The following is a 27,165-nucleotide window of genomic DNA, read 5'->3' on the forward strand; positions in this document are numbered from 1 at the left end:
CTTTTGACCTGGGGAGGGGGAGCGGGGAGGAAAGGAGGGGGGTGGAGGTTTGAATGGGGGGCGGTGGGGAGGCAGGGGTGGTAGAGAAGGGGCAATCGACCCGGAGTTGTGTAGGGGGGTGGGTTGTATGGATTTTGGGATGGGGGGCACAGGGGCATGGGTGAGATGGGAGGGGGAGATGGAGCGGGAGAGGAAGTGGCGAGAGAGAGAGTGGGAGAAGCAAGGCCTGCGTCCCCCTCCAGTGCGTCGTCTAAATATACCGCCTGACATTATGAACGGCGCCTTCCGATGGCGAGGACTTGTTGCGCGCTCCCATCGTGCTCCGAAACAGACCCGATGCCGTTCGGTCCGAGCAACGGACTAGGCTGGCGGTGGGCTGTGCGTTTTGGGCAAGGCCGATCTGCGCAAGGTTGACCCTCCAGCAATCGATGGCGTTTCTGTATGCGTCAGTCGGAGTTGGGAGGTTTTACAAACCTTGATAGATAATTCTGCTCCAGGAAGATGGATGGCATGGACGCCCTAAGTGCGTAAATAAAACCCAGAAAGAAGTTGTATTGGGGATGAAAATTCATACTCGTGCAGGGCGGATATCCTATATGTGGCGAGAACAATCATACTAATAATATTATACAGTTCTTTATATGGCAACTGCTGGATTAAGGCATCCTCGGGCAATATCAGGCATGAGGTTTGTTTGACCATACTTCACCACGCTTAATGGTGCGGGTTCGTGAAGATTAGTTGGCCCAGATGCGATTGAGATATCACTCACCACTGATTTGAACCATGACCAGGAATCGAACTCGGGGTCACCAGGTGTAGCGTAGAGTTCACTAACCACTGCACCACGATGAATTTCTCATCAAATTATAATAAAAATTATTTCACGTTGCAACATGTACTTTGTTCACTCGCCGTCGAAGAGAGAGAACGAAGAACCATAGCAGCAGCCAGGCGCTCAGCCGGTGCCAAATTCCTCCTTTCCCAAGCTCTGGGTTCCTACATATATATTAAAGTGTTATCGGCCAATAAACAGTGTTTATACGTGGTAGGAAACTAGACCACCCAGAGGAAACCCACACGTGCGAGGGGGCAACACGCTATACTGTACAGATAGAACGGGTGGAGTCCACATTTTGCTGTGCAAGAAGGGAGTTTCACAACGTCTGTGCGGCGATCCACCAACAAACCTTCACTCCCCGCCTCCTCCACACGGTGCTGGATTACAGGCCTCGTGCATGGCCACCACCTCCGACCGGCTTATTGACCCTCATTGTCCTCCGCTCGTTGCTTTGCAGCGATCTGCACCCCCCCCCCCCAACCTTCATCTCGGCACACATGCCGCCTGTCGTGGGAATCGCGGGGAGATAAAAAGTCAAATACTAATTTACCGCAATCGTGCGAGCGTTTGTTCCGGGACACACTTGCCCGTCCGTTCATCGGCGGCAGCGGCGGGCCGCGTCGACAGAAAGCAATTTGTTGATTTTTGAGGACATCCGGCCGGCGTTTGTTTACCCGCGCGGCGCGTTCCCAGCTCGAGGACACGGGCCGAACGCGACGCCACATGCGCCCTCCTATTTTTAGGCGGTGGCGGCCATCGCCGCCGCCGCTGTTTCGGATTAAATCCCCGCGCACGGAAGTGGGTTGGCGGCACGGGGGACGAGGTGGCCGCGTGCGTGCGCGTGCGTGCGCGTGCGTGCGTGCGTGCGCGCGCCGGTGGCAGTTCACCAGCAAAGAGGAGTCGTGTTGCCACTGCCAGAATGTTTGTCGCAGCATTTTTGCATCTGTCGATCTCGTGCCGTGTTTACTCGAGCGATCTCGGTGCGGGCGTTCCACCGTCACGTGCGTTTTTGATGTTTAATGTAGTTTTCATCGCGGTCTCGCTTTCTGGGAGAGCTTGGACGGCTGCGTCGGTTTCCGCCGAGTAGAAACGGCTTGCCATCGTCTGCAGAAGCCAGGCGCCAATGGTTGTTTGATATTCATTGGTCGTTTCTCCAGTGTATGATTGATGGTGTGCATGCATGTGTGTGGTCAATGGCAGAAAAGCCTTTTCTTAAATCCGGCTTGCACATTGGATTTCAATAATGCGACACATTCGTCAATAGCACTGCCCTAAAAGAAACAAATATATAAAAGAGTACTGACGTTTCGGGCAATCGCCCGTCTTCATTGCGGAGAGGAAGGGCCGTTGCATGGAACGTTTCAAAGTGCAGAATAATCGAGGCATCATTCCGCAACAGCAGTATTTAATTTCCGTGCAAACATTTAGTAAATACTTCTCACTCATTTTGATCCAACATCTGGTCCAATTCTTTGATGATGTCCGCAGTTACACCATCTGGCCTGGGAACTTTTCCCAATTTGTGGCGAAGGACACCAGTTGGCGAAGGACACCAGTTGCATCTTCAAACGTTACATTAGGAGTTATTTTATAAAATCTGGATTGGAAGATAAAAACACGTAAACATAAAGGGAGCACCATGGGGGCAAGGTTTGGTGGGATTGGACAATCACAAAACTTTGCGAGCCTCCCTTCCCGTGAGCATCGAATGAGCCATACCCTGGCTCGCCAGTAGCATAGAGTCCAACAAAGTGCGGAGTAATATCATCTGTTCCTTCTGTTCAGGGATAGAGTGTTGCCCCCTCGCATGTGTGTGTGTTTTCTTCAGGTGTTCTGGGTTCCTCTCACGTGTTTAAATAAACACCCACTAATTGGCTGAGAACATTTTAATATGTAGAGAACTGCAGAGCAATTGCTGTTGCCGGCTCGCGTCAGGGCATACAGCCTGGCCTGTGGTCCCTCCTCAGCGATCGCGAGATGCAATTTGCGTGAATGACGATGCTCTATGAAAGTTAATCATTAGGTTAGAGGTCGGTTTTTGCCGAGGGCTGCCCATTCTCAACGGCGATGGGAAATGAACGATGGGAAACGATTGCGGTACTCGAGAGAGCAGACTGCAAAGTTTGGCTGAAGATAAATGTGAGCACAAACTTTTTACGTGCGACAAGTTTCCAGGACAAAAGAACGTCATTGGTCGGGGGGGCGGGGAGGACACACACGACCGCAAACTACAACAGGATACAAATATCACGGGTAATTGTCGATGGCAGGCCGGGATCAAAGTGATGAAATGGAGAAGAGCGATGGGAAGTTGAAGTGTTTTTGGAAAATTTAATTTGATGTTTCAATCGATGCTTATCGTCTGCTTTGGCATACAGATCGGAATCGTGGGCACTGGCAGAAGATGAAACGCAAACTGTATAACGATGGAGAGATGACGCACGGAGAGATGCATGCTGGGAATTATACGTAGAGGCAAAGTGAGGAGACGTTATGAACCGAGGGTTAAACGCAGATCGTAGACGTTTTGACCGTCCAAGGTGAGCAGAAGTTGGCTTGGGCAGGGCACTTTGCTAGGAACAGCGATGGCCAATGGACGAGACCGGTAATAGAGTGGAGGGAAGTCGTCCATGAGGGGACGACCACAGTGGAGGTGGAGCAAAGATATGACCGAAAAACGCGAGCGTGGGAACGGGGTGGATTGTGTCATAGCAACGATCGTGGGGGATAGCGTGGAAAGAGGCCTTCATCCAGCAGTGGCTAGATCATGGTTATTGATTAGCATTTAGTTATTTAAGTGTCTCCCATCCCCTGATGTTTTTGAGCAGCCTTCGGTTACGCATGCGAGTGATCGTTGACAGTGTCCGTTCCTCTGCAGTTGCGAGTTCGCCGCTCTTTCCAGAGGTTCGTGGTTCGAATCCAGCTTTCGCCCTGGTTAATACTGCGAGTGCATTAACCACATAAATACTACCACAAATACTACTACTACGCACTGTCTGCTTCACAGTGGGCGTTGCAGGTCCGCGCACGTCATTCGCAGAAAGAGTAGGTCATTGCGTGTCATCATCGTGCTCCACGTTTGCCAGATTTGTTAAATGACCCGCAAATCACTCCAATGGAATATAACACGGAGCAATCGTTGCACACCCCCCTCCCGGTGCCGCCACTTCGAAAGCTTGGCAGGACCCTCCTGAAGACGAGTCGTGAGACAATTCCATGCCTAATAATAATATAGTAATGGAGACCCTGCACTTAAATTTTCTATTTCAAGCTTTCGTGACTGCAGGGATTCATCTTCTTGGTTCTTTCGGTAAAGTCACGTAGAATGAAAATAATAAAATAATAAAAATGAAACATAATAAAATCTCACGACGTTTCGGCCACAACGCAAGCAGCCGTCTTCAGGTGGAGAACAGGTCTGTTGAGAAGGAAGAATTATTTTATTATGTTTTATTTTTATTATTTTATTATTTCCCTTCTACGTGACTTTACCGAAAGAACCAAGAAGATGAAACCCTGCACTTACTCAAGTCCACTTGTCTCTGCCCTTTGAAGTGTCTTCATTGGCGTGGTACCACCACCACCATCATCACCATCAGCATGACTTCATTGTTTTGTGTTTCGCTCGTGGGGGTAGAGCTGTGGAGAAGTGGTTCGTGCACTCTACTGTGAATCCGACGACCTGATGTTACGCAGAATTACTTTAAAGTATTGACATCAGCTATGGGGTAGTGTCTGCAGAAGTGTGGGCCCCCTTAGGTAGACTCAGCCTCAAATGAGTACCTGGTACGGTGTGTAAACATCGCCACTGGGGAGACAAAGGCAGCCGGGTGTGGTGCTGGCTGCCCATCCCCCTAATGTGCCGTGCCGGCCTTCATAGGTGCTCTTTAACAGCACTTGCTCCAAGAAGACAGTACAGCAAGTTAGGTTACGAAGTTATCTGTAGCAAAGTTTTAATTGTTTTTCTCTGACAGCTGCGTTTCCTCCGGGCGCTCCAGTTAGTTTCCCACACTTGAACAAAATGCGCTTGGCTGTGACCAAATCTCACTGGCTGTGCCCCCCATGTTGTCATATCTCAGACGCTAAGCAGTGATTTCAGCCTGGATAACGCTCGGATAGGCGGCCACCAAAAATGCTGCAGAAAGAAGAAAGCAGCTAACCACACAAAGCAAGAGCTTCTAGAGAGAGCGTTAATACTCTGAAATGTCTCCCTCGGTAAATAGAAGAATAAGAAGAAGAAGAAAACACCCTATTGTTAACCGTTGTTATTTACAGAGGAAGAAGCATGTGACCGATGCGATAGAGTGACAGGAAGATTGTGAACACGGCAAGATGTGAGCAAGGCTTGTGGACCCCCGGAGCGCAAAAAAAAATACGAGCTGGAAAATAAAAAAAAATTGTGATCTTCTGCATGCGTCGCCACTGAAGCTGTGATATAATCCAGGGTGCATACGGCTTGTGTGGATTTAACTCGGAATCCCGGCAGTACTGTTTTCACCAATTTGTTGCCACCACATCAGGGCATGTGCAGCAGCAGCTCAAACGTTGGGCCGCGTCTTTATTTGATTATTTCTATGACATTCCTTTTGCCACAACTTGACGCGCGCACCTTGGCGTATTGCATCGACGCGCCTTTGCCGACTTGAAGCGGTGAATTTTCGTCGCGAGACTCGCCCGTTCGCCATCGTTCCAGATGAGGCGTTGGGTCTTTTGCCCTCCCAATTCTGACACCGTGCGAGCGAAATGTATTCATTTCCAGGTGTTGTTAAAAAATACAACGTCGCTTCGAATAGTTAGCCATTTCGAGCTGTGCCGTACAATCCTGTAGACGTTGAATGTATGTTGAACATCTTTTGCACGGTGCGTAGCCAACCGTACTAATCGGAGGTGCGGAGGAAGGACCACAAACTACGCTAAACTGTGAGATGTGCCTCATATTTTAACTGCAAAGTGACTGAACGAGCAGAACATTTTCATATTCGTCTTGCAAACAACAGCCAGAAAGGACGGTCGAAGTAGACCGGAGAATGTTTGTCGAGGGGGATCTTTCAAAGAGTTCGTCTTTAAAAATAACGAAGACCTGCACTCCAGTTTAGCGGCGCACGGTACCAAACCACCCCTCACGGGCCCCGACAATCACGTGACCCCCCCCATCAAATATTTTTTTGGTCACGCAAAACTGGAACCGTGCAGCTAAATTCCTCTTCGTATTATTACGGGTGAAATTTAAATGCCGTGCGTAATACATTCATCTTCACGTGTAAACTGCCCCGGTACCTAGACTATCTGGAGCACTATAGCTTAGCAGGGGGTCAACGTTCCGTGTCTGCAAATTGTTTGTCCGCTGGCAAGTAACGGATGCGTTCGTTGCAAAGCTTTAAACGCTCGCTAAGTACCCGATGCCTCAACGACGCCTTCCCTTTTGTCAAGGGGGTTCTCTTCGGGTTATTTAGAAATTCTTAAACATCGCTGCACCGCTGTGCTGACATACTTCAACAAGTTAAATAGTTTTCTTTCTCAAAGTTGAACGTCGAGCACAAAGCTGACGGTGCGCAGAAACCCGTGCCTCTGCTCGGGCCGTATCGCAGACACCACGCGGCGTGCGTTCGCTAAACGCGCGTGATGAATTTTGCGATGTTTTGTTTATTTTTTATTGCCGCTGTTTAATGTAAGTTTTAGTTTAAGCTCATTCTTTGCTCAAACACGAGGCCGCTTAGGATCTGCGACACTGGATACATGGTGACCTTGATTCGAGCGTCGATTGTAGAGAAAGTAAAAAGTAACTTTTACCCAAATACCACACTCTCTGTGGGTCATGGATCGTGGCATTTAAAGTGACGGAACACATTTAAAAATGATACCCAAAGAATTTAAAGAACGCGTAAAAAATATATTTCTTGACTTTTGTGACTGCTGGAATTCATACTCTTTGGGTCTTTCGATAAAGTTACGTTGATATTATTTTATCTACGTGACTTTAATGAATGACCCAAAGAGTATCAGTTGTTATTGTAATTTTTTATAGAGCTACAGTACATTACAGTTAGTAATTACTTAATATGACGACAAATTTTAAATACCTGTTGTGCAAATCGTATGCTATATGAATGGTTGCGCATTGTATAGGGCACCAGTGTTTAATGACCAGGTAACCTGAGTTCGATTCCTGACCGTGGCTAACATTAATGGTGAGTAGTGATACCTGAACCAGCTTGTAGGACCCAAACCTATTATGTACGGGCCCACTTGCTATTTGTGATTTTACCCCTATTGCATAGAAAAAGCGCTTCGTAATACGCACATAGACAGAGACACAGATATACAAAGGTAGGGAGGACACACACAGACACAAGTACACTCACGGAGACACGGAAAATGTATTTTAAATTATTTATCATTCTACACATAAATATATCAGATTGCACATTGTCAAATATCTACTGTTGATCGACTGAATACTCAGTGCGGACTCAATATTGCGTCGTGTGTTGAAAAAGAAATTTCACATCATGGAAGTGAAAATGTGAACTCTCGCGATTTACATTCAGGATTTCAAAAAAATGTATCAGCGTAGAATGTGCTTGAACATGAGACGGTATGTTATCAGCACCAGGCCTGGCTCGCAAACGCACGAGGAGCTACCAACTGCCTCAGACTCCGCTAAACATTTACAAATTCCGATTTTTTTTTTAAATCCTCCCTCCGCGCTTTTACGGAGCCGCAACTCGGCTGACACTAACCAGCGTTTTTATTAAACAGTTTCACCTGTGCCAACATTTTATTTCCTCAACTCGCACCTGCAATAACAACAAAAAACGGTGGGGGGGGGGGGTGGTTGAGGGGGGGGGAGGTTCTTGAGATCGATTTAGGAAAACAAGAATCAGCGTAGGCACGCTAACTCCTTTTCTAGCTTCGCCCTTAATTTGCAATTATTGCCGTTGGTTTTATTTTTAAACCCCCGACGCACGTAAAGTACCGTGTCGGGGCGGGGGGGCTGTTGGGGTGGGGGGGGCTGTTGGGGTGGGGGGGGGTGCGTGGGGTTTGCGTCGGCGTAGAAATGCTTCCGGACCCGCTGCGGCAACGGCCGTCTTCTTCGTCGTCGTCGTCGTCGTCAAGGGATCTCATTTCTCGGCCGACACCGCCGCCGCCGACGCCGCAATTAGGCGAGCGGGGTTGGCAGGCTCGGTGGCGGCAATTTCCGCCGGCTTCACGGGGGGACGAGCAGCGTCATCGCGGAGAGGAACGGCGGGGGCAGGATTCAGCCGTGCGTCCCCGCGCGTGCGTGTGCGTGCGCGTGTTTGGCATCGGAATGCACCTGGCCTGGCACAAGCACCCCGCGGTGATGACGCCGGCATTCTCCACTTAGTGGCGAATGCCGGCGTCTGTTGTGGTTTGACCTTCGTAGGTGCTCGCTATAACAGCATTTGCTCCAACAGTCTGTAAAGGCTAGACTGGGGATCTTTGTGTGTTTTGGGGGAGCCGTTTTCGCTACAAACCCACCGGCCCGAGTTCGATTTTTCGCTCATGGTCAACACCAGTGAACATTATTTGAACCTTTCCTGGGCCTTCCCTAGGTCGACTCAGCCTCAAATGAGTACCTGGTGCGATCTGTAAACATCGCCACTAGGGAGACAAAGTCGGCCAGACTTGGTGCTGGCCACCCACCCCCTCGTGTGCCGTGCCGTCCTTTCATAAGTGCTAGCTACCAGCACTTGCCCTAAGCGTCGGTTTAAGGCTAAACAGGGGATCTTTGTCTTTGTGTGCGGCTCCGGAGCGCTGGCAATCGAATTCCACAATTACACCAAGCGAGCGCTCGCGCCGATGTGGGCGTGCGGCGTTCTCCCGGGGCATGCAATGAAATCCGGATGGGGTGGGGGGGGGAGCTCACTCATTAGCGAGTGATTTTGCGTGGTGGAGGCGGTGGGCGAAGAGAGGGAGAAAGGGAGCGATTTGGGATGGGCGAGGTCGGTCGGTGGCGCGAGCGATTTCACGTGCCGGGCGCGACCAGGACGGAGGGAAAAGGACGGAGCGAGAGATTTGGCGACGAGGATCGATGGCCGCCGCGCAGGGAGTGGCGTTTGCCTGATAGCAAAGGGGTGATTAGGCGACTGTGATGATGCTTTCGGAATGGAGACAGCAACAGCAGCAGTGTGGGCTCACTGGCAATCTTTATAATTGCCAGGGTGAAACGCTTGAGATTGGCATCTCATTTGCAAGGTGGTCCCGACAACTTTGGAAGCAGTACATCAGTTCCACGGCAAACGTCGCCGATTGTCGGCCGTTGTCTATCCACTGCTGGATGACGTCCTCCCCCACGTGCCGCGCGGTGCAGTGCAGGCGACCGTCTGTCTCGCTCCAGCACCGTGAGCTGGTCTCGTTGCTCCGTCTCCACGCTGGCCGTATTCAAGGAGCCGTCCACTCATTTGCTTGCAATTCCGTCGTGAGTCCGGAGCTCATCGTCGGTCCTCATGTACGTTAACCTCCTTCCGTTCCTCACTTAAGGCCTCACCTCCTCTCTATTGGCCATTCTCTTCCTCATCCCTCCCCTCGACCCTCCACTCCCTCCCCGTCCCTCCCCTACACTTTCGTGATCCAAAAGTCCACCCCCTCTATCGCTGTCACTCATTCCTCAATCCTTGTCGCACGCCGCTGCCAACCAAATCATTCCATTATTCTGTCACCGGTTTGTAAGCTATGGCAAGCGCCTTGAGTGCAGGTGCTCTATAGATAGAAGTGAGATATCGCAGCACTCAAAATGTCACTATAAAATATAATAAATTTATGAAATGATTTCACGCATTTTTTCGCGTGTGTGAAATTCCACGTAAAATTGTACAATGCAAGTGAATTGCAGCAGTGGCTCAATGGGACAGTGGTGGGTATGCTTATAATTTCTTCGTCATGTAATTGCTAACATTGTTCGAAGGCACGATCCGATCGAATTCCAACATCGAGCATCATTCGGCATCTCTAAACCGTGCAGAATACAACTGGAGGCTTTGTGTGGCAAAACTTTGATCATTCATCGCTAACAGCTTCACATTTCCTTACAGCGACGTGAACTCATTAATCTACAAAATCAGAACCAAACCGCTAAGAAAACGCAAAATTCAGTGACCCGCTGACCCCAAACATCACTTGACGTGTGCCAGCTGGTCACAATTCGGACGTGTCGTTTGGCATTTGCAAGGAACAGATATCGGCACTGGCGGAGCCAGTGGGGGGGGGGGGGGGGGTGCACGTTCCCCGCCAATGATCCGATCGTAGTCCCTAATTTCAATCGGATCATTGGGGTTTATTAGTAATAAATTGGCATTTTGCGACCCCCACTGCCACTGTGTAGCATATTATTACGTGCCAGGGACTCTATGAGATGATAGGACAATAGTCTGAGTGCATAATTGGCAATAAGTAACGGCAAAGCAGTTATAAGTGACTCAGAATTGTGCGCAGTTGTGTATACAGTACACGACTTCCCTGAAGGCATTCACCTTCAGCGAGCGCGATGCCGATCACACCACGCGGTTCGAATTCGACCCTCGATCGATGGCTGCGCCATCGCCGCACACGCGTCGAATAAAAAGCAAGGGACAAGTCCTTACTTACTAACAACTCCTCTATCATTTTTCATTGCTGGAGGGGTTGCCCCTCCTACCTGAAAATCCTGGCTCCGCCATTGGATATCGCGTGGGTGGCTCTTGTAGAAAAACAAATATTTAAAAAAAATTCCTACTTCGTGATTAGTTGACTCCCGCGTGGGTTTCCATTTTTAAAAAAAATCGACTTCCAGAATCGCAGCATACGTCTTCAACACCGATCATGCATGCGTATACATGCGGTTGGAAAAGTGGAAAATATATTTTTTTAAGTAATAAGACTCAATAACAAAGACTGCTGTGGTTTGACAAAGCCAGAGTTGGGGGTGGGTTTTGGTGGTGGTTTTGCCTGGCGCCAATGTCTTACGTTACAAAGTCCACCCGGCTTCGCTTCTGGGTCGGTGAGCGAGCGACCGATTTGGCGAGCGAGCAAATTGTTCAGCGTGCCGGCGAGCCCGCTATAAGATGACGGCGGTGGCGGCTGAGAGCTGGGTTTGGTGGATCGCACAGAGATGGAGCCACGATGTCCGCGCGTGTCGCACACCTGCAGGGCAGAACGGGGCGTCGCGTGTAGGCGGCAGTGCAAGCCAGTAGGTTGGCGACGGCCGAGTGTGAAGTGGGGTTTTACGTGTGGAAATTTACTGTCGAATATCGATTGTCCGCGTTGGACCTGGGGGTTGTTCGCGCACTGTCCTATGAACCTGGCTAGCTGAGTTGGATTCCTGACCACGATTAACATCCGTGATGAGTGATGCCATCCCAACCCCGCCTCCCCCCCCCATTTGGGGTGAAACGAGACATTCATTCATTCTTTGATATTCATTCTACAGCTTATGGTGCGTCATGCGAACAAGAATCAATGTGTTCCATTTGTGTGTTGGATGTAATGAGTTGATGTCAGCCCTTCTGCCACTAGAGGCAGCTACATTCATCACAAATGTTAAGGCCTCTGCTGCCGCGTTGTCATTAAGAAGAGTAAGCACAGCCGTCATCAGGTGAAGACCAGGTCTGTCGGGGAGACAGCGTCTGAATGACGCTGACAGCGTCTGAATGACGCTGTCTCCCCGACAGACCTGGTCTTCACCTGATGACAGCTGCTTGTGTTGTGGCCGAAACGTCGTGAGAATTATTTTATTATGTTTTATTTTATTATTTTTATTGTTCCCATCCTACGTGACTTTACCGAAAGAACCAAGAAGATGAATCCCTGCAGTCACGAAAGCTTTAAATCGAAATTTAAGAGTAAGCGCGCTTAGGCAGGACACGTCGCTTCAAGGGATCAGACTTAACGATGTAGTGTGCAGGAGCTCGATTGATTGCTGAATCGCAGGACCGTGTGAGATTGAGATGACTTGGGGGAGGCCTTCATCCAGTTCTGGATTCTGCTTCTTCTTTTGGTTAGCCTAGGAAGAGCAGCTATTAGAGATTCGGTGATGAGTGATTTAACCATTTAATTTCTTTGACAATTGGTGAACTGCAGATATACCCACCCACTTGAACACGTATGTTTGGGGCAGTGTGAAGTTACACGCTCGCTGGCGTGCAGTTTTAAGCCAGAGTCACACACAAGAGCAAGAGATAGATTTTTTTTTTCTACACTTGTGCATTTGGTATCCGCATCTCCTCATCTTCCGTGGTCCGGCGATTGTGCTTGCTGTTAAGTGCTGCCCATTGTTTGATCAAGGTTGGCGATGATGACAATGTCGGCGATGATGACGACGAAAACGATGACGATGCAGCGCATAGCCATGTGCTGACGTTGCCCCGTGTCTCCGCCGTTGTCTTTGCGCCGCGTCAGCCAAGGACGAGGCGAGCGTGTCTGGCGCGCTGGGCTTCACGGCGCACCTCGTGTGCATGGTCACGCTCTTCCTGCACGTGCCGCTGCGATACCCCGTGCTGCACCGCGGCTCCAAGTCGCGCATCCGTGACGACATCACCGACAAGCTCACCGACAAGGACCGCGAGTGAGTGGGTCTACGCATGCGCGAGCGTACATGTGTGTGTGTGCGCGTGCTTGCGCATATGTTGGGGCAAGTGCTGTTAGGTGCTCACGAGCAGCACTTGCCCCAACTGTCTGTTAAGGCTATATGGGGGATCTTTCCCCGGCCTAAAGGCAACACGGGCAATAGTGGTGCGATGGTAGGCGCATCGTGCTACGAACCCGGTGACCCGACCTCGCGAGAGTGAATCGACCAATATCTGAAAGGTTCCTGGGCATCCCCTAGGATTCACTCGGCCTTAAATGTGTACCTGGCGGCCGGCTGTAGTTGTTGGCCATATCACCTGCTTGTGTACCCTGCAGGCCTTAATAGTTGCTCGCTAACAACACTTGCCGCTGAATTGAGTGTGCCGTAATCGAGGGTCGTTGTGTGCGTGTGTGTTTGTGTGTACGCGAGTGTCCGTTTTTTGCGTTCAGTTGCTTTGGTTAAAGTGCATTTCTGAGCCCGGCTGGAGTAATCCCACGTTAATCTGCGCACGCTGGAAAGGGTCTCTCTGCGAGGGAGCACACACGCCCCAGCGAGCACACACATTCCCAACAGCGGCATGGGCTGTTCCCAGCCGACGGAGATCCCTGTTTAGCCATAGAGGCTCATGCTTGAGAGTGCTGTTCGTGAGCACCTAAACATCTTCTTGGTTCTTTCGGTAAAGTCACGTAGAAGGCAAATAATAAAATAATAAAAATACATCATAATAAAATACAATTCTCACGACGTTTCGGCCACAACGCAAGCAGCCGTCCTCAGGTGAAGAACAGGTGAAGAACAGGTCTGTCGGAAAGACAGCGTCATTCAGACGTTGTCATTCAGACGCTGTCTTTCCGACATACCTGTTCTTCACCTGAGGACGGCTGCTTGCGTTGTGGCCGAAACGTCGTGAGAATTGTATTTTATTATGTTTTATTTTTATTATTTTATTATTTCCCTTCTACGTGACTTTACCGAAAGAACCAAGAAGATGAATCCCTGCAGTCACGAAAGCTTTAAATCCAAATTTAGCTCCTAAACAATTTCTTTATTTTACCAGGTAAGGCCCACTGAGCCACACAGCTCTTTTTCAGAAGCGACCTGACCACACGGTATAGCTCAATTAAGTGGCTTATCATGTGGAAATTTATAGTAGCCTAATGCTCTCAACGCACGCTTCTCAATGTCGAGAGGAAAATCGGAGCTCCCGGAGAAAAATCCACGTGACCACGGAGAGAACATGCAAATTCCAAATATACAGCAGGGTTGGGATCGAACCTACGACCTCCTGTATACCAGGTGAGACGGTTAACATCTCACCACTGGGGCGCCCATTGAGGCGAGGCATGTCATTGGAGAGTGGGATGTGGCTAGCACCACACACTCCCGGCCACCTTCATGACCACCCCAGGTACATTTTAGGCTCTAAGATGACTACGTATGTATGTATATTGTGTGCTACCGCGGCCACAAATCTAACCCGGGTTGTTTGGGTCACGTCACGGTCAACAATTCATGGTGGCAACCACTGCCAGAGCTCGAACGCACACGCGCACGTACGTACGCACGTACGTACAGCCACACGCACACCGGCCCTGTGAAACCACAACTTCAACACTATCTGACTCTCAAGACCCTCGCAAGTGCTGCGCAATGTAAAACTATCAGCGGGCAAAATATACTTTCTGCTCAAGTTTCTCCACAATGAGACCCCTGCGTGTGTTATTCTTTTGAAACACCAATGTCTTGAATGTCCACGTGTTTAATGCAAGCTTTTCAGTAATATATATTTTTCTCCCCACTTTTGCCGGGTCTAATTATTATCAGCGAAAAGCACTTCAAGTCCACGGCTCAAGCCTATCGCTGATTACTCCTTTTTGAGCCACTTATCCTGCCATTAATCACCCAGGGCATGAGCGCCATGTGATAAAGCGTCAAACTTTGTTTGTTTCCCTCCCCCCCCTCCCGTCCGATGCAGGTTTCCTTTGTATGCCAAAGGAAACGAGCGCTTCCATTTCGACTACGGGGTCTACCTGCTGAATAAAAACATCGCTCAGGTGAGGAGCGGGGGGGTGAAACACATGCGAGCGCACGCACGGACGCACGCACGGATGCCCCACCCCCCCCCCCCCGCCCCCCCCCGGACCGTCCACCTGTGTGCGGGATTAACAATCAGGCCGATTGTTGACTTGAACTGCAGCGCCTTGGTGGGATTGGTGGCTGTTGCCTTTGTTGTTGTTTGTTGTTAATGCCTCCCGCTGTGTGTTCATTACTGGACAGCGCCGTGGCGGAGTGCCTGCAATAGTTTAGGGAGGTCCAGATGTCAGGATAACACGCAGGAGGCTTTCGCGACCAATATCATCCATAATAGAGGTTTTTTGGGGTTAGATCGCGTAAATATATCAATGTGTCGTTAAACCCGCCGCCACCCGATACAGCCAACTAGTAAGGGTTGTAAACAGAACGTGGCCAATTCGTCACGAGTACAGCACTAGTGTATACTGTAGTAGTGTATAGTGTAGTGTATAGTGTAGTGTATAGTGTAGTGTATAGTAGTGTATAGTGTAGTGTATAGTAGTGTAGTGTATAGTGTAGTGTATAATAGTGTAGTGTATAATAGTGTATAGTAGTGTATAGTGTAGTGTATAGTAGTGTATAGTGTAGTAGTATAGTGTATAGTAGTGTAGTGTATAGTGTAGTGTATAGTAGTATATAGTGTAGTGTATTGTAGTGTATAGTAGTGTATAGTGTAGTGTATAGTAGTGTATAGTGTAGTAGTGTATTGTATAGTGTAGTGTATAGTGTAGTAGTATAGTGTATAGTAGTGTAGTGTATAGTGTAGTGTATAGTAGTATATAGTGTAGTGTATTGTAGTGTATAGTAGTGTATAGTGTAGTGTATAGTAGTGTATAGTGTAGTAGTGTATTGTATAGTGTAGTGTATAGTGTAGTGTATAGTGTAGTGTATTGTGTAATGTATAGTGTAGTGTATAGTGTAGTGTATAGTAGTGTATAGTGTAGTGTATAGTGTAGTAGTGTAGTGTAGTGTATAGTGTAGTGTATAGTGTAGTATATAGTGTAGTGTATTGTGTAATGTATAGTGTAGTGTATAGTGTAGTGTATAGTGTAGTGTATAGTAGTGTATAGTGTAGTGTATAGTAGTGTATAGTGTAGTAGTGTAGTGTATAGTGTAGTAGTGTAGTGTATAGTCTAGTAGTGTGTTGTGTAGTGTATAGTGTAGTGTACTAGTACAGCACTAACCGGTGTGTTGGAGAGCCAAGCCACAACATTTACAATCTTGAGTACGACGTTTCGCCAGTAATTACAACCAGCTTCATCAGGCGACAGCTAGAAGTCTTGTGACCCCCATTTAAATCTCTACATCGTGTTTTTTATTGAGGTTTATTTTAAAACTAATGAATGTGCAGATAAAAAAAGGTTAGGAGGTCAATACATCTGGATCACCCTGTACAACGTGGTTTTATAGGGCGTCTGAAAACAGTCGAATCACGTGACGCTGTGCAGAACACCTGCACGTAGATTTGGGGGCGGTCGGTCGTAGGCAGAGGGATCAGGGAATGGGGTATTTATTGACACACCTTGTTTTTTTCTTGGAACTTTGTTATTCTTTTTTATGCCGTCATTCCTCAGTTTTACTTTCTCCCCATTGTTAGGGTAGCGGGTGGCTATTGGCTGACCAGGGCCTAGCCCCCTCTGATCTGTTCTATCGGCTTGAATTGAAACACAGCTTGAACTCAAGGCGCCGCTTGCATTTAAGACTCACGCGCCGTTGCAAATCGGCGCTCAAGCATTTTCTCCGCGAGCGATTCATCGTCTGTTGATGAACGGCTTCCTTCGATTTTTTATTTATTTGCGGCAGCAATAGCACAATACTCCGCAGGAGTGGGATGCACGAGTTGCAGAAAGGATGAATTAAAGTGTGGGTAGAGAGATAAGTGGCAAGGATAGGGAGAGGTCATGATGATGATAATAATACTACTTCAACCCGTACCGACCAGCATGGTGAAGTATGGTCAAACAGCTTCAATGGCCGTCACGGCATGGGAAGGTCTTCATTCAGAAGTGGATTGAAAATGTTCGTTATTATTTTAGTAATATTAACAATAAAATTACTCCTCAAATAGCATCCGAAGGTATTTCAGAGTTTACAAACCTTGGATTCTCTTAACTGCAAGTCATGATCTACACAAGTGAAATTTGTCTTTTAAAATTCCAAATAAATTTTCGAAAATCCACAAGCGACTACAACAATGACTGGCGAGACACGAGGAGTAGCAGGAGTGGAGTGTAGGTCACGGACGAAGACGCGGAGAATAACCAGTTGCGCAACGCGATGCCTTTAAATCATTCGCTCACGTTACATATGAGGGTTTGTAACGGACAAGCAGACGAGACGGGGAGAGAAACAAAAAGTGATTACAAGAGTCTCCCTGTTCAAACAAGCAGTGAGCCAGCGCTCAGCTCCAGTGGTAGCCCTGAACCAGTGGTGGCTACTCCACATTCCCATGACAAAGGCCAAGTCGATCCAGAAGACAACCAGCTTTTGACTTCCTCGTTTTAACGACATTGGAGGAAAGCCTGCTTAATTCAACACACAACCAGGATTTCAACTGACAACCTTTGTGTTTGTGAGTCAACCACTCCAATCACAGTTCCTACCGAACAGATTATATAGATCTAACGCAAGTGAGAGGCATAGTTTTTGACCGCTAAGAAACGTAAGTTGGCCTGGGCTGCGAATTGCTTAACTATCGCTAACAGAGCTGGATTGTCTGTTCTTGAACGATGATGGCCTCATCGTATGCCCGTCATGTTTGAGTGACATGCGAGAGCTGATGTTTGGGCTCGCGTCCCGTAAAGATCTACGCAAGGCGATACACATTGCCTTGTGAGTGATGATGATGACACTGTACACCTCGCCATGTCCTTAGAAGGGCCGCACGCACAGTTTGGCACAGAAAGAGCGTTGCGCTTGGTTCGTTAGCGCTGCCGATGAGGCCGGGAGACAGATACTGGGCACGGATTCGCGCAAAGGCCCTTTGTCTTGGTGATACATCGTTGCTTATGTTAAGGATATACACACGTTGTCAGCTTCGCTTACAGCCACGCTGCTTCGCCGTGTTTGGACTGCCAACTTAACCCAAACCATCATCGTGACAAATTCTGTGCTTATTTAAATATACCAAATTTTTTCGTGCTTTTTTTCCCGTCTTGTCCTCGACTTGCACCTATTTACACAGAGTAGTTACCCTCATATCTTCCCCGCCGTTCGCAAGAGCGCCCGACAGTTGTGTGCGTGGGCGATTGAACGGAACCGTCTGCTACGGTTGTGCAATCCGCGTGAATAATGGAATCGCCTCGGCTGCGGTTCTTTCCTGCGGCCTACGGGGCGTGCCAATGTATGTCTGACCGGTGGGGCTTGGTGGGCACAACCGCCATGCAATTTCGACACAAACCGAGCGATGTCGAATTATGCGAATATCGGCTTCCATATGTTTACAAACTAGACTGGCATTTCGTCGTTTAATTTAGTTTAAACATAAAGCGAAAAAAATTCCGTCAGACGCGACAGATCCTCGTTTATTAAACCGACGGTGTTTATTGTCAGAGTATGCGGGATGGCGGTAAGGAGTGTGCATTTTTCGCATATCGTATGCATATATTTTTTTATGGGAGAAAATATATAAATTATTCTCGCGCAGAGAGGTTTGTGCATTTTTTCTGCGCAAGGATGAACGATGGTTGAGTTTTGCGGCGGGGGTGGGGGGGTGAGAGGGGGGTCTGTGTGGGGATCGGTGTGGAGTGGGGGGGCGGAGGTGAGGGGGAAAAAATCATTTAACAAACAAAAACTTGAAGCAGAAACTTCCTGCAATTTTTCATCGTTTAATTTGTCCTCGCTCCACGAGCCCGGCCACTCGCACCGTCAGCACACGAGAGCGAGCGCGTGCCCTACGCCCAGTCTCTTGACAGCCCTTCCTGCCCTGCTTTACCTTAGCGATATACGGTAAATAACCACCGCACAACCCAAAAAATGTTTATGTTCCTTTTGGGGCTGTTGATTTTGGCAGTGCACCCCCCCCCCCCCTCCGTGTTGGAGAGAAGTTGTCGACAGATAGGGTAAAGACGGTTGACGGAGGGGAAAAAATTGGCGTCCTCTGCGGCGGAGATGATCCACGTGTCACGAAATTCGCTGAAAACCTCATCTGTTTGAGTGACAGCAGTTGCGTAGTTCAATCACGACTCCATTGCACAAAGCCATCTTTCGTGTACGGATATACATTTTTAAATGTCTCTTTTATGAGACGGTAGTAGAAGAAAAAAAAACATTGGCCTTGCCCATAATCCGACAACAATTTGTGGTCTTTTTATTTTGACGGGCATTATTATTATTTTTATTAATCGGGTGCATACGTACGATAGCAAAACCGTTTAACGTGTCTGTATGCGTCGCGCTCAAGAAGTCGAGCTACTGGTTTTACATTTTTTTCCACAGTTTAAAAATCAACTGAATTATTTTTTTAAATGTACTTTTTGTTGTTTTTTTGTTGTTTTTTGTGGCAATGAGAGCCATCTTACCAGCCAGCTACTAACCCAGGCCAGATGCCAGCCTCCTGCCAGGCCCCCACGTGCGTCTCAGTTTCGATTAAAACGGACGAAAAACATCGACGACCGGAGATCGGAGCCGACTGAAGTGGAGGCACGCGCCGTGCGTAACGACTCCGTCTTCGTGGCGTTCCTTAACGCTCCGCTGGGCTCCCTCTGCTTAATTTAGTCTTGCGTTTGGAGCGCACGCCGAGAGTAAGGTTTCGTTTGCCTTTCCAGTAACATTTTTTCCAATTTGTTCCCGCTGCCATTTATTTGCAAAGAGATTCCTTTCCGTCAGGTCTGCGTTATGTCCGTTTGAAGCCTTGCCTTCCTTACTCTTGTCGCGGTGCCCCGGTGCACCTATCCTGGCACCTAGGCCGCACAATGACGCCACTAGGTGGCTACTGACGACCCGGCGGTGTGAACGAGCGTGAGCTTCTGCGGCGAAGTCACGAATATCCTCGGGTTTTTCCGCTTAACGTGTGTCCGGTGTCGTTTGGGTGCGCTCTTAAAATTGAAAGGGCCGCTGGTCGCTCGCATTTCCTGACATCTCAAAGAGCCCCTCCCCGTCACGTCCACTCAACCCCACTGACCCCCCCCCCCCCGACCTTCCCCGCCGTCCTCTCGACTGCAGACACAAACCGAGTGCTGAATTAACAGCCACTTGTAATACAAATGCCGGTGGCTGGAACGCTGGCTTTGATGGAGAAGTAGCGTTTAAAGTGAGGGATATGAGAAGCGAGAACCCCCCCCACCCACACAAGCAAATAAAGACTTTAATAATAATAATTTTAGACAGTGTTGCCTGAGTTGTTGAATCGTGTCGACCTTTGACCTTGCGGCAGCTTAAAGTTCCACGGCTCAGCTCGGAAATGGAGGCTTGGGGGTTGCAAAGAGTCACATGACCCTTTTTTTTCTCTTCCTCCGATATAATCCCCAAATCCTGCGAAGCTTTGCTTTTTATTTGTCAGCTTGCTTTTAAATGCCTCTACTTATCTATGCTTGTTCACTTTCGCTTCCATCGATGTCCAATTTTTGTCAACCGCGAGGATATATCAACATATCCGTCGAAATATACCCTGTTCCACCTTGGAAAATCGCACTCATCCGCTGGACAATTTGACCTTTCATCCGGGCATCATTTGTTGGCTCTTTGTGCGGTGCCTATCGGGGCGGCCCTTTGTGCCGGAAAAAAAAAACATGCCAAGCTTTCTTTGACACTCATTTGTCACATCATTCCCATGCCCCTTTTCGCTGTGCGCCATTGTCATAGCCAAAGAAGGCCCCAGTGCGACACTTGTGGACTGACGGACACAATGAACGTGCCCACGTGACTTATGTAAAACCACTTTTTGTTTGTCCGCGCAAGAGATAGTAGCATCTCGGTGTGCTCTCGCTCCCGTTAAAAGCACGTCTCGTTCGTACGTTTTCGTCACTTTGCCCAGGGCGTGGGGGGCATGACACAAATTGTTTGTCTCGCCTGCACATTCTGAGAGTCTTTTGCCTCTTAAGGGGTTAAAAAGTGAACAACAAAAATAAATAAAGCCAACCTGCCCCTACCCCCTCCTTTAAAAAAACCCCTGAAAAAAAGAAAATATTTACAAAAGGTTGCCGTTATAGAAAGACAATGGCTTTAATATGGGCACTTAAAATGCCTACCTCCCAGCTGTCCTGTGAGCCCTGTGCTTGCGTCCAATGGAAATCCGCGGAAGGTTCCAGCTTCCGTTTCACACCAAGAACCCGGTGTAAACTTTCCGAGGTCCACGTGAATGCCGCCACCTTCGACGGAAGGTGAAGAACTGGCGCCGACCCCTCGGCTCGGTTGGCAGTCATTCACGCGGTGCAAAAAACGTCCAAGAAAAATCGGCGGACGGGAATATCGGCCTCCTTGAATTTCTACGAGCCGGCGGGCACTCGCACGCGTGCGTGCGTGTGTGTGTGTGGGGGGGGTGCGTTAGTTGCTTTGGAGTGGCGCTGGAGACAGAGTGGTGGTGGGGGCTTTGGGAAGAGCATCCCCACCACCTGTTTGGAGGGCTCATTCGTCATCCAATTAGACAAACCCGTCAAGCAGCATTGTTCATGCCCACTTAATGACCCATGGGAGAGAGGAGAGGGTTGAAATAAAAGATTATACTTTTTAAAAGGGCTGAAATTCCCCCCTCCCCACACCCCACCAATCTTTTCCGTAACAATCGCAGAGAACAAGACAGATAGATGGATCAATAAGATGGCAAAGGTTACAAAGTGACGAATAAGCACGCAAGAGTCTGTCTCAACGCACAGAAAATACAGTTACATTTTTTGTCAGTCAGCCGGTTTGAGTCGCATCAGCAGTGCCCGGCCCGTAAACAAAAATGCTGCCGAGTTTCCAGATGTTTTGGCCAAAAACCTTTAGACACCATCATGACTCTTGCTCACTGCATAGCAGTACAATTGTTGCAAACTCGAGGAGTTGATCGGCGATGTCTTCTCCGTGTTCACGTGGAGGTTGGCGAATGAGATAGTGATCCGGTGTGACGGCTGCCGGCTGCTTCAGAAGCAGCCTCGTCACGGTGATTGTCTCAAACTCGGCCGTCCCGGCGAAACGACGGTCAGTTTGCGTTACCGTGAAGTTCACAGTTTCGAGATACAGACTCGCAAGGGGATTCGTAGACTCGCATCGAGACCCGCCGACTTAAATCGTGGAAGCTTGCAGTGACGTTCGATGTGCTCCCCGTGGCTTGAGGCTTGAGACCGCGATCGTCGCACTCCCGGCTCTTCTTAATCGTCCAATGGTGTTGGGGCATTTATAGGTCATGAGCCTCCACGGTTGCGCATAATGAGTTGCTAAATGGGCAGACAGACCGACCAGTAGCCATTGTTGATCAGCGGGTTTGTGTTAACGTCAGAGGCGAAAACAAATGCCCCGCAACAAAGAAAATACCCTGTGCGCAATAAAAAATTCTAAAATTGCCATAAACGCCGGCGTTTCCCCGAACATCGCTCGAGGAATGCGAGGAATTGGCCCTGAAGATGCCCACGACCCACATCCAATCGTGGTCTCCATTGAATTTTACGAGCCACCCTCCTCTTCTTCCTCCTCCTCCTCCTCAATTAACCATTAAGGGGGAACAACAGTGGGCTTCCAGTCAGGGGCGATGGGGAATCCTGGCTGTCATTGGGTTTTTTTGTACTCCCCCGTCTTCTCCACACTCCCTTGGACGTCTTTGTGCAGAGCGGAGTCTACGGGGCTCACTCTGCTGCGGCTCAATGGTAGGGGGAGACCATCGCCCCTGACCTCTTCTCATGCCCGGCCGTCGTGGCCTCTCCGCTTTGTGCCCAGCGCTTTGTCGACGCGAGGGTGGGTGGATCGCACAGACGTGCGCGCGCGCGTGTGCGTGCGTGTGTGCGTGTGTGTGCGTATCTGTGGAACTCCCAAACCCCCCGCAGGGGGAGGGCTGCGAGGTGGCCAGGAAGTAGCAGTCCAGCAAGTGGGTTCGTGAACTTATCCGCGCGGACATATCTGAGCGTCACCCCCCCTTCGACCGTGCGTGAGATTTTTCCGGGTACTCCGGTTTCATCCCCCCCCCCCGCCGCCCGCCCGCTCCCACCCCCGTCCTCACCCCACGCAAATCGCTTGTTAAATAGGAATTGGCCAAACATCGCGATCTTGCAACGCCGACTCTAAAAGACAATCCTGTTACGTGCGGTCGTGACAATCGGACACAACAATGGGCGAGAAAACCGAATTAAAAGTCACCCACCCCCCCCCCCTTCGCATGCGGCCGTTTCACATCCCTACCCTGGCACATGCTTCACGTAATCGTCTTAAGCCTACAGTCGTTCTCAGCTGTCCGGGCCTAATGAACTTAATTGATGGAGGGCGCCTGCCTCGGGAGGACTGGAGAGACAAGGACGCGCTGGTGGGGATAGAAGCATCACTTCAAGGGGCTCCTCAACCGAAATAAGGGGATAATGGGCGATTTGAACTGCGGGGGGGGGGGGGGGGGTCGGGGGGAGAGAGAAAAAAACCCGCCTTTGATTTGGAGAGGGTGATTGAACTAAGTGGTGTGTTGGGTTTAAGAGGAGCTGGGGAGAGGCAGTGTGGGGAGAAGGATGAAGATGGAGGCACTGGCGGCGTTTGGGCGTCGGTGGGTCAGTGGGTGGAGGAGGAGGAGGAGAAGGTGGAGCGTGCATCCCGATTCAAGGTGCCACCGAGAGACAAAAGAGGCTTTTTAGTGACTTTGGTGTGCAGCGTGTGTGTGTGTGTCTGTTGTGCGCCTGTTATGCTTCTATTTAAAGCTTTCGTGACTGCAGGGATTCATCTTCTTGGTTCTTTCGGTAAAGTCACGTAGAAGGGAAATAATAAAATTATAAAAACAAAACATAATAAAATACAATTCTCACGACGTTTCGGCCACAACGCAAGGACGGCTGCTTGCGTTGTGGCCGAAACGTCGTGAGAATTGTATTTTATTATGTTTTATTTTTATTATTTTATTATTTCCCTTCTACGTGACTTTACCGAAAGAACCAAGAAGATGTTATGCTTCTGTTGTGTGCTTCTTTTTTAGTAAAGAGCGTCTGTGTGTAGCGGTGGGGCAACGTTTAGCACGACGAGTCCGGCAAACCCGAGTTCGATTCCCCGCCGTGGCCAAACTGAGCGGCGAGTGATATCTGCACAGGTCCTGCGCGGCCTCCTCTGGTAGTTGGACTCGGACTGGTTCGCACACCCGGTGAGGCATGTGAACCATCGGCACCGGAAAAACAAAGACAGCCGGGCATGACGCTGGCCACATCACCCCCTCGGCCCGCGTGTTGGCATGAATCGGTGCTCACGAACAATCCTTGGAGAGTATATTAAGTATACTGATGATACTATGTAGTTTATACTTGAGTTTTTTTACGTGGTGGTTTAGTTACTGCAGCTACATACTATTAACATTCCTTCCCTTTATTAATGCTACCCCTATCCCCTCTTTTTGATGCTGCTAATCCTGCATAATGCACGAGCATAATATGCATTTCACAATTAGTACTAATCCTATATCTGCATTCCCATAAATATGCAAAATTTCTCTTGATATGCAAATTATTTTGTCAAGGCGCCCTTCCCCCTCCAACCCAGCTTAAATATACGCTCCAACCCTGGGGTGTTTCATTCAGACGCTGTCTTCCCAACAGACCTGTTCTTCACCTGAGGACGGCTGCTTGCGTTGTGGCCAAAACGTCGTGAGAATTATTTTATTATGTTTTATTTTTATTATTTTATTATTTCCCTTCTACGTGACTTTACCGGAAGTACCAAGAAGAAAAATGCTTGCCCAGTTTAGAAGCCTGCTGACCCACCCATACTGGACATCTATGAAAAAGAGCTTCATAGCTCATCGGATTCCTCCCGGTCTAAATACAGACAGCTTCCGCACCGGGGAAATTTGTCTTTGTGTCTGTGTGCTTGAGAGGTGATGACGGTGACGGCGCAGCGTCGAAGTAGAGCAACCTCAGATGGATTCCCATCCACGGCGAGCATCGGTGGCAAGTGGCACCTTAGCCTGTCCTGGGCCTCTTGTACTTGTACTCTTACCAGCCCGTATTTACGAGAATCAGGAGCGGTGTGTAAACATCGGCACTGGGAGTCAGTTTTGTTGGGTCACGCGAACGCAGACGTGTGCGCGCGTGCGTGCGTCTTATGGGGAGCCGTAGTCCAATGCTTAGCACACTGAGCTGCTTGAAAACAATTACGTCGATTTTTGAGTTACAGGTAACAAACCAGTGGCGATTATCTGAACTGGTCCTTCCACTCCGCTAAGTTGACTTGGCCTTAAATGAGTAGATGTGGCGGGTGTGGAAACATCGGCGCCGGGAGGGGGGATAAAGGTGGCCATGTGTGGTGTTGGCCATACGACCCACCTCGTGCTATAGGTGCTCACCAACAGCACTTGCCCTAACCATCCGTGTATAAAGATGAAGGTTCTTTGTATGTGACCCCCAGCCTATGGAGCTGGGAGTTGCCCAACAGGTGACAGGATAGGAAGTAGGTTGGTCGTTAAATATGTACTCTTTGCGCCCGAAACATCGTGATTTATTTTATTTTATACCTACGTGACTTTACCGAAAGAACCACAGAGCATGGATTCCTGCAGTCACGAAAGCTTCAAATCAAGAGTTAAATTTGTGTCGTACATTTTTGAGTTCTCTCCCTGAATAGGCCTTTTTGCTTGGACATCCAAAACATTGAGTAAAGACTTGTACACATCTCACAACACAGCAGGCGTTGCGTGGTTCTGGCCATGCCACCAACTTTGTACACCGTTTAAATCTTACAAGAATGTAATTCTAGATTTGAAGCTTTCGTGACTGCAAGGATTCATATTCTTAGGTTTTTTTTCGGTTAAGTCACGTAGGTAAAAAATAAAAATTTATAAAAATAAAATAAAAATCACGACGTTTCGGAGGCAACACAAGACGGAAGCTTGTGTTGCCTCCGAAACTTCGTGATTTTTATTTTATTTTAATTTTACTTTTATAATTTTTTACCTACGTGACTTTACCGAAAAAACCTAAGAATAAGAATATAACTTTAAAGAGTGCTCGCCAACGGCACTTGCCTCTATGGTCCATACGGTTACACGGGGGTTCCTTGTCGTGTAAACACTCGCATGAGTTGTCTGCGTGCTTGTCCACGTTTGTGTGTTTGCCGGCAGCGGCGGTGCGGTGGTTAGCGCACCGCGCTACGAACCCGGCGGCCCAAGTTCGATACCGGCTCACGACCAATAACAGTGGCGAATATTTGAACCGGTCCTGGACCTCCCCTAGGTCGACTCAGCCTCAAATGAATACCCAGTGCGGTGTGTAAACATCGCCACTAGGGAGACAAAGGCGGTCGTGCGTGGTGCTGGCCACCCACCCCCTCCGCGTGTGCCGTGCCGGCCTTCATAGGTGCTCGCTAACAGCACTTGCCCCAACGGTCTGCTAAGGCTATACGTCTGTGTCCACGTGCTCATGTATTGGTTTCATGGGTTCGTACCAAGTGTGTTTGTTTGTGTAAATGCCCTACATACGGACGTGTGTGTGTGTGTGTGTTCACGTGTGTGCTCGTGCCTGCGTGTGTGCGCGTGTGTGTCTGCAGCTTCCCTTGGGTCCCTCTGAGCCCCTAGCCTCGTAAATAAATGCTAAATACTTGGGTAAACTTTCCCTGGTGTTTTAAAGGGGCCTCCCAGGTTCCTTTGTGGTATTCCCCCCTGCCACTCACCCCCCTAGATCCAATTGCGTTAGTTCCCAAGCAGAAAAAATAAAGAACCATCGTCATCTCGGAAGTGCTAAATCCTGAGTAATTAATGCCCAGTTAACTCTGCACTTAATGAGTTTAGAGCCTATAAAAGCTCTCCTAACACCCTTAAATTTGAAGGAAGTGTTTGTTTTTAAAGAAAATAATTAATTCACACGACCTTCTGTAGCCTCGGATCATGCACTTAAGAACAAATGAGGTGCCTTGTGTGTGTTAGCTGTATGCCTTGAGATTGTAAGCAGGTAGAAAGACAGATTTTACGGCAGATCTTAGAAGCTAAGCTAGGCTGTATTCTCATCCTGGTGAGTACTTTTAGCTTACGGTTTTAATTCGGTTTTATTTGGTTTTATTTTGGCCTGAGATAAAACCCAAATGGGTAACAACTGAATGTACTATTTCCAATGGGGACCTGGTTTACCGAAACGTGGTTACTGTGGCGAACAAACGCGAGCAAAACAACGCACGGACAAACGGTCGCAAGGTCAAAGTTCCGAACGGCAAAGGTCGCGCATCGACATCACAGTACCACCAGTGCAAAAAAAAATAAGGGCAGCCGAGCGCGTCGCACGCAAAAAAAACCAACCCCACGCTTTTAACTTTAAAGTCTGCAAAGCAGAGCGATCAGTAGCACGCACACTGCAAAGGAAATCCGAGTTCCCGAAAAAGTGATTTAAAGTAGGGCAAGGATGGTTAAGGATGTTTTTGCTTTGTTAACCCAAATGTTCTCGCTCCGTTATTCCAGAGATTAGGGGGAACTTTGAGCAGGAGCAGGGAGGAGAGGAACTTCTCAGGATACGGGGAATTTACCTGCGGGATCAAACGATCCAGAAGGCATTTCGCGGCCTTATTTTTGTAACCGCTTTGATGATGAAGTCGTCCCAATGCTGTTCTT

General features: G+C 48.8%; 1 protein-coding gene across 3 annotated transcripts in view; it reads left to right on the plus strand.

The window, feature by feature from the left end:
- Positions 1-27,165, plus strand: part of UVRAG (UV radiation resistance associated) — a 104,023-nt gene that overhangs the window by 53,334 nt on the left and 23,524 nt on the right. For all 3 annotated transcript variants that reach the window (XR_009756472.1, XM_061570148.1, XM_061570149.1), the window contains exons 12-13: positions 12,236-12,401; positions 14,380-14,458. Coding sequence is in view for 2 of the 3 variants with exons in the window: in XM_061570148.1 (XP_061426132.1) it covers positions 12,236-12,401; positions 14,380-14,458 (245 nt within the window). In the remaining variant the exon portion in view is untranslated. The remainder of the gene's footprint in view (positions 1-12,235; positions 12,402-14,379; positions 14,459-27,165) is intronic.

This window comes from Lethenteron reissneri, chromosome 45 (genome assembly GCF_015708825.2).
Source record: "Lethenteron reissneri isolate LAM-NWPU_2019-01 chromosome 45, ASM1570882v1, whole genome shotgun sequence".
NCBI lineage: Eukaryota > Metazoa > Chordata > Hyperoartia > Petromyzontiformes > Petromyzontidae > Lethenteron > Lethenteron reissneri.